The 16,247-nt window shown below is 49.1% G+C and overlaps 2 protein-coding genes across 2 annotated transcripts in view; one reads left to right on the forward strand and one right to left on the reverse strand.

Annotated features, from left to right (window-relative positions):
• Positions 1-16,247, reverse strand: part of CLSTN2 (calsyntenin 2) — a 962,254-nt gene that overhangs the window by 640,271 nt on the left and 305,736 nt on the right. The window lies entirely within an intron of this gene.
• Positions 578-8,675, forward strand: LOC140506380 (uncharacterized). The gene is made up of 2 exons (XM_072613510.1): positions 578-846; positions 6,138-8,675. Exon 2 carries the CDS (start codon positions 6,138-6,140, stop codon positions 8,250-8,252), a length of 2,115 nt encoding a protein of 704 aa, XP_072469611.1. The 5' UTR covers positions 578-846; the 3' UTR covers positions 8,253-8,675.

The following is a 16,247-nucleotide window of genomic DNA, read 5'->3' on the forward strand; positions in this document are numbered from 1 at the left end:
TTTATTTCCTTTGTTGATGAGCACAAGAACTGCAGATCAGGGTAATTCTATGGATGTAGTCTATTTTAAGTTAAATAAGACATCTAGAAAAATCTCTATCATTGTGGACAAATTAGAGAAATCTGAGTTTGAGAGTTTACTTAGGTGAGTTCACATCTAGGTGAGCAGACATGCCCAGAGACAAGTGATTAATGACTTGATATTAACCTAGAGGAAGAATCTTTAGGATTTTTCATTTCATCAAGTTTTTTTTTTATTCCTCTGTTAAAATTAATTTATTTTTAGTTTTCAGCATTCACTTCTACAAGATTTTGAATTCCAAATTTTCTCTCCGTCTCTCCCCTCCCCCACCACAAGACAGGGTGCATTCTGATGACCCTTTTCCCAAATCTGCCCTCCCATCTATCACACACCCCCTTCCCTTATCCCCTTTCCACCTATTACTACCAAAAATTCACCAGACGAATGAAGGTCATGCAAAATGGATTTGAGAACATTATAATGCGTTGGTAATTCAGGTCTTCAAAGTTGTCCAATATACCATAGAACATACATATCCTATATGTAGTGGGACGAGCTCTGGCCCCTGGCCCCCTGGTGAGCCCGGAGACGCCCGGGGGTGGAACGCCCCTTCCGGAGCTGAGCTCTGCCTCCAGGGCGGAACATGGGAGGAGCTACGGCAGGGTATATTAGGGGGAACACGGGAAGGTCGAGAGAATTGGATGGGGGTAGGCAATAAAGTGTAGTAAGCAGCTCCTCGAGTGCACTGTTTGGTCATTCCCCTCCCCCACAGGAGGGGGCCGGAACCGTTGGACGACCGGTAAGGCTGTTGGAGCAGTTGGAGAGGTAAGCCCCAGGCGACAGCTCAGGGCAGGCCCTGAGCAGCTGGCGCCCGAACAGGGACCGTAGGCCCCCCACAGCCGGGGGGAAGGACCAAACGCCCGTAAGCGAGTAAGGTGAGCCCCGCTGGGAGCGGGAAGAAGTCGCTGTTCATCAGCGCAGAGATCCCCGCTGACCGCGGGAAGAAGTCGCTGCCAGGCAGCGCAGAGATCCCCGCTAACCGCGGGAAGAAGTCGCTGTTCATCAGCGCAGTGAGCCCCGCGCGCGCAGCGGGAAGAAGTCGCCGTCAGCCGGCGCAGAGATCCCCACGCGCGTAGTGGGAAGAAGTCGCTGAGTAACAGCGCAGAGAGAGCCTCGCAGGAAGCGGGAAGAAGTCGCTGGGTAGCAGCGCCTCGCAGTCAAACGGGAACCATGGGTCAGGGGTATAGTGTCCCACTGATCAAGCCTGAGGAGAAGGCAGTGCTTGCTAGTCACCTGTATAAGCTCTGCAAGAAGGAAGGAATTAAGCCCCATTTAAGCCATTGTCGAGAGTTTGTTGAGCATATTTGGAAGGTATCCCCATGGCTAGAATATTCGGGGATCACAAAGAACAATTGGACGCTGGTAGGCCAGCAAATGGCGTCCTGTGAGAAGCTCACGCCCGGTCTGTTAACGGACATGGATTATACCATGTACGGGCTGATTAAGATAGTCCTCCAAGGCGCACCGCGCCCGGCTGCGGCTGCGTCCTGTGCGACCCAAGTGGGGGACTCACTAGGAGAAACCTCCGAGGAGGAATGGAGGCCTCAGCCAACTGCACCCCCCTGTCCTTCAGGGGTTGTGGTGCAGCAAGATGGCGTGGCGCAGCAAGATGGCGCACGGCCTAGGGCTGTGGCGCAGCAAGATGGCGTGCGGCCTAGGGCTGTGGCACAGCAATCCGGAAGTACCTCCGGCGCTGGCGCAAGGCCCAAACCAGGGAGACGCTACCCTAGAGAGGAAGAGGTAGAGGACGTTGCCGCTGACCTGGCCGCGCTGGCGTTGCCCACAGACTTTGCCTTCGGGCGCAGCGGTAGGCCCCCAGGAGGGAGTATGGTGGCTAGGAGCCTCCAGGAGGCTATGAGGCAGGGGGAGACCCTGGAAGGATGGGACACCGTACCACGGATGTTCCCAGTGAGAGATGCCCCCCCAGGGGGGCAAAGAGCCCATGAGCCAGTACCGTTTAAGATACTGAAAGACCTGAAGGAAGCAGTGGCGAAGTACGGCCCTTCGGCCCCATATGTCTCCCAACTGCTAAAGAACGCCACTGCTACCTGGCCATGGGCCCCCGCTGATTGGAAGGACGTAGCACAAACGGTCCTCACTCCCGGCCAGTATGTAACCTGGGAGGCGTTGTGTAAGAGAGAGGCCGACCTCTACATCGAGGAAAAGGACATCACTAACACTGATGATGCCTTTGAGATGCTTACTGGCACTGGGAAGTGGAAAACCCTCCAGAGCCAAATGGACTACACCCCTATGGTGTTTGCTGGGGTCACGGCCTGTGCTCTGCGGGCCTTCGCCAAGGTGGAGGCCCAAGGAGAAGGCCGCTCCAGGCTTACAGGCCTGAAGCAGCGGCCTGAGGAAAGCCCCACTGACTTCGTCAGCAGGGTCCAAACAACAGTACAGCGCCTCCTTGGCCAGGGAGCAGGCACTGAATTGGTCATTACCCAAATTGTGAAAGAGGGGCTTAGGAGCCCATATCAGAAGGCCTTGTCTGGTCTCAGCTCGACTGCCACTCTGACAGACGTAGTGGACCGCCTCTTGAGCGCACCCAGCGAAGACCCCAAGTTAACCGCCATGGCTACTGCCTTGGCTCAGGGACTGCTCTCCGGCCTTCATGGCCGGCGGGACGCTGGGGACGGAAGGCGGGGTGGTGGCGGCACCTGCTACCGCTGTGGCAAGCCCGGGCATTGGAGCAGGGACTGCCGGTCAAACCCTAGCCCGGCCTGCTGGATCTGTGGCAAAAAGGGGCACCTGGCTAACCGGTGCCGGAACAAGCGGTACAGTGCTTCGGTGCCGGGAAACGGGAGAGGGGGCCCTCCTCGTGGGGGCCCCCGACCCCGGCACCCGCAAAGCTATCCCATCCACGTAGCCCCAGAGACCCCGATAGGACCACAACCGCTTCCCATAGGCTTGGGCGACAGGTATCGCCGAGAGTTGGGACAACTGAAGTACTAACATGTACCTCGGCAGAAGGGGAAGGAGAGGAGCTAGACGTGGTAATCAAGCCGTGGGACACAACAACGATTCATGTCCCTTCGGCCTCCTTTCCTCGCTTGGTCGTAGGGCCTACCGGGTACTTTCCCGGCATTGTGCACACACAGTTACTCCCAGCAGGGGGTTCTGCTGTCTGTATCACCAACCCCCACTGTTACCCTGTTACTTTGCCCCCGGGGACTCCTATCGGGCGCGGTATCGCCCTCCCGTGGGTGGAAGAGAACACCCCGGACATAAACTGGTGCCAAGTCGTAGATAAGCAGAGGCCTATGATGACGCTTATGGTAGAAGGACGCCCTGTTCTCGGCATGTTAGATACTGGAGCGGACCTGTCCGTGATAAACGCCGAACAATGGGCTCCCACGTGGCCTCTAGAGGCCTCATCCCTCACGGTCGCTGGCGTGGGAGGCGACCAGATAGCCAGAAAGGCAGCCAGGCACCTGACATGGACTCACGCAGAACAAACCGGACTGTTCAGGCCATTAAAAATAGCAGGGCTGTCGTCAGCCCTCTGGGGCCGGGACGTCCTCGAGCAAATGCACGTGCGCTTAGTCACCCCAGAGCACGTGGCGGAAAATTGATTGGGGCCACTCGTATGGTGAGATGCCCACGAATAGAATGGACTTCCCAACTCCCTGTGTGGGTAGAACAGTGGCCCCTCAGTGCAGAAAAGCTCACCGCCTTAGAACAGATAGTGAAGGGCCTGCTAGAGGCGGGCCATATAGAACCCACTACCAGTAACTTCAATTCTCCCGTATTCGTCATTAAGAAAAAGGCTGGCACATGGAGGATGTTAATCGACCTCCGTGCCATCAATCAGTGCATGAGGCCCATGGGTCCTTTACAAACCGGGCTTCCATCTCCGGCCTTCATACCGAAGGGTTATTGCATACAGATCATAGACATCAAGGACTGCTTTTATTCCATTCCTTTACGACCCGAGGACCGCCATAAGTTTGCCTTTTCGGTTCCTCGCCTAAATTTCGAGGGTCCCTCTCGTAGGTACCAGTTCAAAGTCCTCCCTCAAGGGATGGCTAACAGCCCCACAATGTGCCAAGCATATGTAGCGGCTGTGATAGCCCCCATAAGAGACACCTTCCCAGACGCTGTCATCCTGCATTACATGGATGATATACTCTTGGCCTCCCCAGACGCAGCCAAGCTGACAGCCCTCGTAACAGGGGTGCTGGACTGTCTGGCGGAGTACGGCCTTCAGGTGGCGCCACATAAGATACAAAGCACGGCCCCATACCTCTATTTGGGCCACACCCTACAGGCCGGTCGTGCCTCACGGCAGCCACCCAACATTGATTCCCGGAAAGTCCGTACCCTGAACGACTTCCAAAAACTGATCGGTTCTCTCCAGTGGTTACGGGCCACAACGCCCATCCCCGAAAACCTCATGACACCCTTGTACGATATTCTGAAGGGGGACAGTGACCTGACCTCCCCCAGGGAGTGGACCCTCGAGGCTAAGAAGGCCCTCTCTGACATCCAACACCGAACTGACGGCTATATCGTGCAGTATGACCCTGTTAGCCCCATTTATGCTGTCATACTTAACCCTGCCTCTCACATCGCCTGTCTTTACCAACAACATGGGGCGATAGAGTGGCTGTACCCCAAGAAGGCGAAAAGGAGCCTTCCCAATCGGTACCTCCTGTTGGCCCAGTATTGTCTAGACATTGCTCAGCGCGGTCTCCAAATCTTTGGACTGTACCCGCGATTCAACTTCCCCACCGGCGAAGAGGCCCTCCGCCTTTATGCGGATCGCCATGAAGAATGGGCCATTCTCTTGTCTATGTGTGTCTTTGTCTCGTTGCCTCTGCCGCCGTTCCTTCGGGGATGGACGGCACTACCTTTATCTCCTCCCTCTTGTGTTGTGTCCTCCCAGCCCGTCTCGGGCCCTAACGTTTTTACGGACGCTACAAAGCACGGCCGCGCGGCTGTTTACGCCCCACACTGTAAGCTGCTGACGGTCTACTCTACCCCTTACACGTCCGCCCAGAAGAACGAGCTTTATGCCATCTGCCAGGCTCTGCGGCTTTTTTCGGCCATCCCATTTAACCTCATAACGGACAGCCTTTATTGTTCTGCGGCCCTTTCTGCCTTGCCATCGGCAGCCATTAATCCCCGTTTGTCCCCAGTGGCCTCTTTACTGGGGGACGCGCAGACCCTTCTTTCTGCTCGCACTCAACCCGTTTACGTTTTGCATGTCCGTTCTCACGTGAGTCTTGCTGGCCCGATTTATCAGGGCAATGATGTGGTGGACAAGGCCTTACTGTGCCCCATGATGGCCGACGCCCAGCAAGCCCACTCCAAGTTCCATTTGTCTGCCCGTTCCTTGCGCCTCCTCTATGGCCTATCCAAGGACGAGGCTCGTGCCCTTGTTAAGCGCTGTACCTCCTGCGTCCCTTTTCGCCCACCTCCACGGGACCACGCTGTCAACCCTCGTGGTACCTACCCTAATGAGGTGTGGCAAATGGACGTCACCCATTTTGGTTCCTCCCTGATACATGTGACGGTTGACACCTTTTCCAACTTCCTTTTCGCTTCTTTACATCCGGGTGAAGCGGCCCGTCACGTTACAGCGCACCTCCTGCAGTGTTTTGCCCTTGCTGGACCCCCCAGAGTCCTTAAGACCGACAATGGTCCAGCCTACACTTCCCGTGCCTTTGCGCGGTTTTGTTCAGAGTTCACCATTTCCCACGTCACCGGCATTCCTTACAATCCCCAGGGCCAAGCCATCGTGGAACGTGCCAACCGCACCCTCAAGGCCCTCCTCGTTAAACAAAAAGGGGGAGCCGGGGGTCGCCTCTCTGGCGCTCTGCTGGCCCAGGCGGTGTTCACCCATAATTTTTTGACTTTTCGGGACGACAACACCACACCGGCTTTACGCTTCTTTGTCCCCACGAGACCTAAGACCACGTTATCCCTCCCTGAGCCCCATCCCTCCACCTGCTTAACAGGTGCGCGAGTGATGTGGAAGTCACCGACCGGGGGCTGGGAAGGCCCCGGCACAGTTGTTATTAGAGGACAGGGTCATCTTTGTGTTTTACCAGATGGCGGAACAGTTGCTGACCAACGATGGGTCCCGACCCGCTGGGCTGCAGAACTCCAACCAGGACAGCCCGGAGGGTCAGCCGCAACCGGAGTCGGAGCTGACGGCGAGACGACGGCGACGTCGTCGGGGGCACCGCCGCCGACCCACGGCGCGCACCAGGAGCCGGAGGAACCAGGCGAAGAAACTGGCTGAACTGTTCCTCCTGCAGCTCAGTCTCTCCATGGCCCAGGCCTCACCCTCCAAGTGGTACAATCTCACCAGCCCCCAACGACGCCAAGCGGACGAACGAGGCCAGCACTACTGGGCCGTCATGAAGGACCCCCCAACCGTGAGAGTGCTGGGATGGGGGAATGGACCCTCCAAACTGTTCGTGGAAGGTAACGCCACTGTGCTAGTGGGAGACGGCCCCTCCGATGACATCCACCGGGGCGCCCAGCTGGGAACTCCCGAGGCCGCCGCTGTACACACCTTTCGGCGCCCCATGACTTTTGTAGCCTACACGCAGCCCATTTGCTTCACTGCGGCTACCCTCACCAACCTCTCTGACTACTGCTTGCAGTTGCGGCCCGTGACTGTTACCTCTAACCCGCATTTCGCTTCTGACCTACACAACCACACTACCCGACTCAACGTTTCCCTGCTAGCCATACCCCACTCGCTAGCCTGTACCAAGGCCCAGAGACAGGCGCACTCCAACCGTACTGCTGCCCCAGCCCCTTGTCCGGAAGGCTTGTACGGGACTGTGTGGGGCACCTTCACGGCTTGTTCCACCGGCGTGTTCTCTTGCGGCCCGACCGTGGGGAACGTGTCACTCCACTTCTGGGGCCACGTAGCCAAGTACAAGAAGTACCGACGGCTGCCGGCCCCTGCCCCTGTTGCTTTCCCCTACGGGACTGTCCACTCGGAACTCTGGAAAGTAGGACTTGCTCTTGCCCCCACGAATACAACAGTGGAAGTGTGGCCCTGCTTCAACTCCACCAAGGCCCTGACCCACTGCCGTGACTTCACGGGCAGTATGTGGAAGACGGTGTTCGGTAACGCCAACAGTACGTGCCACCATCGCACCGAGGGCAAGGACACGCTTTGTTACCGGTGGCGCGCTTCCGTGCGCACCCCGCCGGATGAAGCTTTCCTTCTTTGCCACCCCGACAACACCTCAGTCACGCCCATGCCACCGACAGCAGGGTTGCCCAGGTACAATGTCACCTGCCTCAAGGCCACCTTGACAGACACCATCGACGTCCGGTACAAAGACCGCCTGATCTTCCTAGTGCGGAGAGTCCCCTATCAATTGCTTCCTGTCAAAGCTGAACAGTTTGCTCTCACACCCACTGACGAACTGTGGCACCGTGTTGCCCACGAGCCCCCAAAGGCCCCTTTGACCCGCACGCGACGAGAGGCTCCCTTGACCCGCGTGCGCCGGGATGCGGGCGGCATCGTGTTTGGGCTCCTGAACCTTGCCATCGAACTCTACGAGGAGTTCCAGATCCAAGAACTGCGACAGAGCGTTGACGTCCTGGCGTCCACTCTTCAGACCTTCATGCACGAAGAACTGGGCGCTTGGGCTGTCCAAAACGCCATCAACAACCACTTTCAGCTATCCATCGGGGCCCTTGCCACCACAGTCCTGTGGCTCGGAGACAACCTTCAGCTCACTCAACTCTACATGCACCTGCCGTGCCACTACAAATATGCCCCGCTTTGCGTTACCCCGTTGCCCGTCAACGGGACTAACACCTCCTTTCCTGGCGACTGGAACAGCGTACGCGCTGCCTTGCAGGGCACCCTACTTGCGGAGAATGCAACCGGGGACATCCAGCAATTGGCCCTGTTCATCGAGGAGCTGCGGAACACCAGTGCTGAGTTCCAGCGACAGCGCGCGCAAGAAGCCAACGACCTCATCCACTGGCTTGATGGTCTAGTGAACTTCCAGTGGCTTACCACCTTTCTGGTTCCAGCCGCCTTCCTGCTAGTGACCTGCGTCTGCCTTCCCTGCTTACTGCGATGTGTTTGTGCACTGATCAGACGAGCTATCCTGGATGCGAAGGCCGACCTGCGTTCCCTCCTTGCACCCCCGCAACACCCCCACGTGCAGGACACCACCCCTGTTTAAACAAAAAGGGGGAGTTGTAGTGGGACGAGCTCTGGACCATGGCCCCCTGGTGAGCCCGGAGACGCCCGGGGGTGGAACGCCCCTTCCGGAGCTGTGCTCTGCCTCCGGGGTGGAACATGGGACGAGCTCTGGCCCCTGGCCCCCTGGTGAGCCCGGAGACGCCCGGGGGTGGAACGCCCCTTCCGGAGCTGAGCTCTGCCTCCAGGGCGGAACATGGGAGGAGCTACGGCAGGGTATATTAGGGGGAACACGGGAAGGTCGAGAGAATTGGATGGGGGTAGGCAATAAAGTGTAGTAAGCAGCTCCTCGAGTGCACTGTTTGGTCATTCCCCTCCCCCACAGGAGGGGGCCGGAACCGTTGGACGACCGGTAAGGCTGTTGGAGCAGTTGGAGAGGTAAGCCCCAGGCGACAGCTCAGGGCAGGCCCTGAGCACCTATAAAGACGCCTCATTTTACACCTTATCTGGAACTCACTGTTCCAGAAGTATAGCTTAAGAAACAATAAGTTTATTTCCCATCCTCTCTGAATATAAAAACCCAATTCTGTTCTCTGAGCTGATTTTGGTACGTTCTTTTAAGAAACAGATTTCAGAGAAAGCATAGAAAGTCACTGTTTTCCCTCTGAAGAATGAAAGACTCTGACGCATTTTTCTTCCACAGAGAATACCAGATGCTACTTCAGAACTGAAACACTGTCTTGGTAAAAACTTCTTCTTTTTAATCTTTTACTTCTGAAAACAATCCCTTGGGGACTGGGTTCATTAGGTGATAAATTTAGAAATAAAACTGGCACTTTCAAATTAAAAAGCAATTTCAAATACATGTGTTTTCATCCCAAAGAAGTCCTTCATGACATAAAGCTATTAGGGAAGCAGAGTTGGTTTAGGGAGGAAAAGTATTACCAAAGCAATGATGACACTGGTCTGCCCTTTGGACCGGATCTTGCTTTCATGCTGTCTCCTCTCATTCCCTGAACCAATGAAGAACAGAGCTGTAGGGACTTTCGCTTAGACCTCAAGTACAAAGGCAAGGGACAATGGCGAAATAAAGGTATGGTTTGTTCCCCTTTCCTTCTCATCCTCCCCTCCCACCACACCTAGGGAAAAAATACATGGTTTTGCAACTTTTTTATTTTTTAAACTTGAAAAAATTTAGAAGCAGAAACATATTTTGAGAAAATTTGTTGTGTCAGACTCACAGTCATTTGATAATCAGAGTCAGAGAGGAATAAAATTAGAGAAAAGCACTGGACTGGGGAGCCTAAACTCTGGGTTCTAATTCTATCTCTGCTCATTAGTCGTTGGCGGACCTAAGAGGTCAGTTAACTGCTCTTAACGTTTTCCTCATAGGCATGCTACTACTTCTCTTCACTAAGATAGAGGGTTATTATGTGGATAAAGTGAAACAATATCTCTTTGTAAGTTTTGAAACCTTGCCCAGTAGACAGAAAAAAGCTTTGGTTTTGGAGAAAGAGGATATCAGTTTGAATGCCAGCGTAGACTCTATTGTGTGACTTTCAGTAAATTACTCTCTGGGCCTCAGTCTTCTTATCAGTAGAATGGGGATGATACTATCTGCACTGCTTGCTTCATAGGGTTGTGGTGGAGAAAGTGATATGTAAACTGTAAAGAGTTACATTTTGGACTTAAATATGGAATATGGAATCACAGGGACTGGACTTGTGATTTAATAATTAACTGATACAGGCAATTCCTGGTTAAGGAAACTCCCTCCTCTGATGCACACTGGCACCTTCAATGAAACATAAGAGCCTTAGAGAGTTGCTTAGAACATTGAAAGGTTCAGTGACTTGTTCACAGTCACACAGGAAAGATGTGTCAAGAGTCGGACATAAGTGGAATACTGTTGTGCTATAAGAAATGATGAATAGGTGGACTTCAGAAAAACCTGGGAAGACTTCTATGAACTGATGCTGGGTGAAGTGAGCAGAACCAGGAGAACATTGTACACAGAAACAACCACAGGGTTTGATGACTGACTTTGACAGACTTAGCTCTTCTCAGCAATGCAAGGACCTAAAACAATTCCAAAAGACTCATGATGGAAAATGCCATCCACATCCCGTAGAGCAAAGCAGTCTTTTCTTTTTGTTTTGTTTTCTTCTTTTTCTTTCTCATGGTTCCTCTCGTTCATTTTGGTTCTTCTATACAGCAGGACTAATGTGAAAATGTTTATTAGGAATGTATATGTAGAGCCTATATCAGATGGCATGCTGTCTTGAGGAGCAGGGATGAGAGGGAAGGGGAGAAAATTCAAAAGTTTACTTTTCAATTTTTTTTTCACTTATGGAAGTGAATGTTGAAAACTAAAATAAAAGGGAGAAAGAGAGAGAGGGAGTGAGAGAGGGAAGGAGGAAGATAGGGAGAGAGAGAGAGAGAGAGAGAGAGAGAGAGAGAGAGAGAATGAGACATGAGTCCAGGTCTTCCTGGTTCCAAGACCAGCTCTCTCTCTGTATATACACTATACCTTGCTGTCTCTTTTATAATTTGCTATTATTATTCTCCCCAGTTTGTGGTTATCCCCAGCGTGACATAATCTCACTGACAGATAAGCCCTGACTGAAACATTCTCTTTTCTTAAAGCAACCTCCTCTCTCTGCTCTACCTAAATTGGGTCATTTTTTCATTCTTGTCTGATTCTTCCTCACCCCATGTGAGATTTTCATGGCAGAGATACTGGAGTGGTTGGCCATTTCCTTCTCCAGCTCATTTTACAGATTAAGAAACTGAGGCAAGCATGGTTAAGTGACTTGCCCAAGGTCACACAGCAAGTAAGTGTCTGAGGCCATATTTGAACATGAAGAGAAATCTTCCTGACTTCAGGCCTAGCACTCTATCAACTGCACCCTCTCTCTACCTACCTTAAAAAAAATCCATCTTTCAGGGTTTATATCCCCCAAGAGACTTTCATTGCCTATCCTCGCCCACAGTAATTTCTTTTTCTGATCTACCCCAACCCTTATTGTCTTATTTATTTGGTAGTTAGCTGTTCATGCATGCCGTTATTAGTGCTTCTACTAATGTGTAAGTTCCATGAGGGCAGACACTATATCTTCTACTTCATTCTATTTCCCACAAGCCTACACCAGGACTAGGTATAGAGTAGTTACTGAATACATATTTGTTGATTCTGAAAGGTCTTTCAGATAAAGTTTAGGCTTACAGCATAAATAAAGAGCAAAATTACTGACACGTTTGACTGGGGTTTATTTTAAGGCCTAGTCTCCTCCCTCGAACCTCAGATGTCATCAAAGATGAGTTCTAGTTGTCCCAAATGGAGTACATCTTCAATTAAAGGCCTGCTGCCCTATTCAGCACTCAGTCATTAACTCAGAGCAACCTCACGTGCATTCTTCAACATGCTGAGGAGATAAAAGGGCACAAAGAGTCTTTTAAGAGACACATGAAACCTTTTGATTCATTCCAGGTACTTTGCTCTCCAGGGTGACAATGAAAGACCACGTTACAGGGAGATACCAGCTTTTCGCCATCTCATTGGTCAGTGTCGCAGCCCAGTTATTGTGTAAAGGGGGTGGGCCAGAGATAGCTATAGTATCTACAACTATAAAGCATAAGTGCCTGTGGGAAATGGCCCAAAGTCAGAACATTAAAATCTGTCTGGTAGAAAACAGCATCCTTGAGTTCTAAGCAGAAAGAGGTATCGTGTAGTTGCAAGTAAAACCAGTGAGACTGGGGACCATTCTTCAGTCTGTCTTCTTTTCTATTCTACTCAAGACCCATGTCATTCATACATGTGTGTGTCTATATGTGTATATAGACACACACATATGTATATACATATACACACATATATACATATGCACACACATACATATATGTAAACACACACATATTGTTGTTCACTTGTTTTTCAGTGGTGTACAGGTCTTTGTGATCCCCCATTTGGGGTTTTCTTGGCAAAAATACTGGAGTGGCTTTCCACTTTCTTCTCCAGCTCATTTGACAGATGATGAACTGAGCCAAACAAGGTTAAGCAATTTGCCTGGGGTCAGAGAGCTAGGGAAATGTCTGAGACCAGATTTGAACTCAGGAAGCATTTCCCTGACTCCAGGTCCAGCATTCTATCCACTGCAACATGTCACTACCTTATAAAGAAATTAGGCACGTATATGCAGAAATAACAATTGTTCTTGGCAATGATACTAGAGTGATTTGCCATTTCTATCTCCAGCTCATTTTACAGATGAGGAAACTAAGGGAAAAGAGGTTAAGTGATAGGATCAGACAGCCATTAAGTGTCTGAGGTTGGATCTGAATTCAAGTCTTTCTGACTCCAGGCCAGGTGCTCTATCTACTGTACCACTTAGGTGGCTATACTTTATATCAGCTGCCTAATATTTTATATCACTTCAATTTATACATTTACAATTGGAAGGTAGTTCAGAGAATATAATTTTACAGATAAGGAAATTGAGACCTTAAAGGTTAAGTTACTTGTCAAAGGCAAACAGATAATAATGTCAATGAACCATTATAGGGATTCTCATTGATTTTCAGATAGTCTTTCAGTGAGGTAGACTGCAGGAGTGGATTTTTCCTTCCATCTGGGGAATGCAACAAAAGAAGAATGGGTGACCTTGAATTAATACAAGGTTCAATGACCAGAACCCCAACTATGACCCACTTTATTTTAGTATGAAAAAAGAAAAAACAAAAACAAAACTGAGGCACAAAGAGGTCATAGGACTTGGCCAAAGTCAAAAAGTTAGTAGATCACAGCCAGGACAGGAAGCCTGGCAGCCTCCTGACTTCTAATCCATTGTTCTCACTGCTTTATATTCCCAAGGCCTCCCTACCTGAAGTGATATGACAGCTAATGATTCAGAAGGACCTTGGAAACATGGAGCTTTCAAGGACACGGAAAAGCATCTCCATCACCAAGAAACAAGTTTTAGTACCAGGGATTCAATTCAAATTAAAGGAATTATAGCTTTTCCCACATGGGCATTTGGTGGGAGATTATTGAGGAAGGTTTATTTATTTGCTCTCTCTGACTATCCTTGGAGATTTGGAGTGAGTAAACTTTTGGAAGAATGATAATGGGATCTGGAACTGAAAGGAAACTTACTCAGTCATCTAGTCAAACTGCTCAATTTACAGATGGGGAAATGGAGGTCCAAACAGAGGAAGTAACTTGCCCAAAGTCACAGACAAAATGCAAAAGAAGTAGAATCAATGACAAATATCTGCCTCTACCCATCCAGGGTTTATCTCTTACAATATTAAAACGAACAGCAACAAAGTAACATTGGCATTGCAGAGCTAAAAGTTTACTAGCCAATGATCCTGAATTAGTCAATGGCTACAGGTCCAATTAAAGCTGGAGTCTCAGCCCCAATTACCCTGGCAATTAATGTCATTAAAACCATTAGCTGAGGGGTACTGGCTTTCATACAGAGAACCCTCAATGGAGTACATGTTGTAAGTATCCTCAAGGGAAAAAGGACAAGAAATGACCTTTGTAAGAAATCAGAGCTGAAAATAAAAGTCATACTTTCACAACTGAATTTCACATCTGAATTACAGGACCATACAACTGTAGAATATTAGATTATATTTAGACATACTGAAAGACAAAACAAACTAAAAAGGAAGAAATAGTGTTGAAGACCCTAATAAAGCATTCTGTTAATACACAATTTCATGCATGTCCTGGGAAGATTCACATCCTTGGATTATCTACTTCAATATATAAGCCTGATAGTACAGAGTTAAACTCTAGAGGCAATATGGTGTAAGTGGACTTGGGTTCAAATAGTATTTCATGCATTATGGGAACATACGTTAACTTTCTTAATCTCTACTGGTGTCAGTTTTCTCATCTCTAAAGCCCTGAACTGCACAGATAACAGAGGGAGTAGAGGGCTTATTTAGAGGGTACTCACATCGAGCAGAGCTCCCAAGCAGCCCCACCAGAGAGTTTGAACCTTAAAACACCAAGGGTGCTAGATGGTTTTGGCCTTTAGGAGTTTAGAGAAAGGAACCCTAGTGCTTTTTGTTGGTGCCCTCATCTCTGCAGGGAAATGTCTAAATCATCCAAAATTAATGGATATAGTTGTTATGTTTCTTCCCTGGCAGCCTCTTCCAATCCTCCAATTCATTTAGATGAACATTTTGGAAGGAGATGCTCCTACCTTATAAAGCACCTACTATGTTCCAGGTACTGTGCCAGGTTTGCTGTTTTTGAAAAGGACCAAAGAGAGGGCAATACTGCACCAAGTGCTTCACAAATATCTCATTTGATCCTCGCAACAACCCTGTGAGGTAGGTGCTATTATCACCCACCGTTTTACAGCCAAGGAAACTGAGGCAGAGGTTAAGTGACTTGCCCAGGGTTTTATAGAAGCTAAGTGCCTGAGGTCAGATTTTTAACTCAGGTCTTCTGGATTCCAGAGCCAGAAGTTTATCCACCTCACCACCTATTTATTTGTCATCTTCGATGTATAAATCTTTGTACTAGGTATTCAAAGAAAAGAAAAACACCCCCTGCTATAAAAGAATTTAGAGTCTACTATCTCATCACCTCAATGGTCAGAAAGTTCTTTACCATCTGTGTACAAGTTACATAAAGCATCCTCAGTTGTGAGATGTGTTTTTTTTTTAAGAAGGGTCACAGATTGACATAGCCTCATAGAGGGAGATAGAGATCCTAGTATATCTATGTAAGGATGCTTCTGGAGAGGACACCCCGAGCTAGTGGTGGGGGAGACAGGCTGCTTGAGAGACATAGAAGAGGGTGGGCTGGAAAAGAAGCTCACTCAGCCCTGCTATCTGCTAGATTCCAATTTTAAGGAATGATTTTTTGCTAACTAGATGCTAAATACAATTACTTCTAATCTTCCAAAGGACTACAAGTACTCTTAACACCCTTAAAATTTGATACTTAGGGACCAGACACCCATGGCCCTGCTCATGTGATGGTTCTGTATCTCACCATATTCCCTCTCTATCTGTTTAAACACTAAACTTAATGCTACTGGCTTAAAAAAAAAACTCGCATAACTCATATATACAGGACTAAGTAGTAAGAAATGTATATGGTAGGTAATAATTGGAGAAATTTATAAAAATTGCCAAGTGGTTAGGATCTATAAGAAAACACTCAGCCTTGAATCACATAAGCTTCTTCTGGAGAATAGGGAGTATATTTTGAGGGGTCACTATCTCCTGAACTTAGGAGAGCAGCTTGTGAAAAGTAGGCACTTAGCACATACTTTTGAATTGAGCAATCAGTCTGCTTCCATTGGTTTAGCGCTATGTCCATCTGAATCCTTCAGTTTATTTAGCTAACAGCTCTATGCATTTAAAATCAAACTCATCATCTTCATGTAAAACCTGTTCTTTCTTTAATGTGCCTGTTTCTCTTACTCAACACTAATTTCTTTCCTTGTCAACCAAAGTTCAGGTCTTGAAGTTGCCTCTTTCTCTATGACTTAGTCACAGTTTGCTCATCTGAGAAATGAAGCTGTTGAATTAGATCATCTCTATATCTTTCCAGTTCTGACAGACTTTAATTATTTACTGTGTACCTGCTGCATCGAGAAAAAGCCAGGACCTGATCCCTGGCCTCAGGTAGCTTACCTTCTAGTTGGACAAAATAAAATACTTCCATCAATTGAGAACAATTTAAGTGTTGCATTTTGTGACCCTTAATTTAAAAATAAAAGAGTGCCTAGAAGGAAGGGATCACTGTAGGATGGAACAGAGAAGACTTTTCAGAGAATGCAAGGATGCTTGAACCAGGGTCTTGATGAATAAATTTAGAAAAGCAGAGAAGGGGAAGGATGGCATTCCAGGCAGGGAAAAAAGGATAAGGATTCAATTCAATTCAAATACCAATTTTTCTGCTTACTCACTGTGTGACCTTGGACAGATCACATTAACTCTCTAGTCTTTATTTCCTCCACGTAGAATGATGAGACCAAACTAGATGATCTCTGATGTCCCTTGAAGC

This window comes from Notamacropus eugenii, chromosome 5, assembly GCF_028372415.1.
Source record: "Notamacropus eugenii isolate mMacEug1 chromosome 5, mMacEug1.pri_v2, whole genome shotgun sequence".
Classification (NCBI taxonomy): Eukaryota; Metazoa; Chordata; class Mammalia; order Diprotodontia; family Macropodidae; genus Notamacropus; species Notamacropus eugenii.

What these genes read in the sequence shown, in the direction of transcription:
- LOC140506380 (XM_072613510.1), top strand. Translation starts at nt 6,138, where the DNA reads ATGGCGGAACAGTTGCTGACCAACGATGGGTCCCGACCCGCTGGGCTG.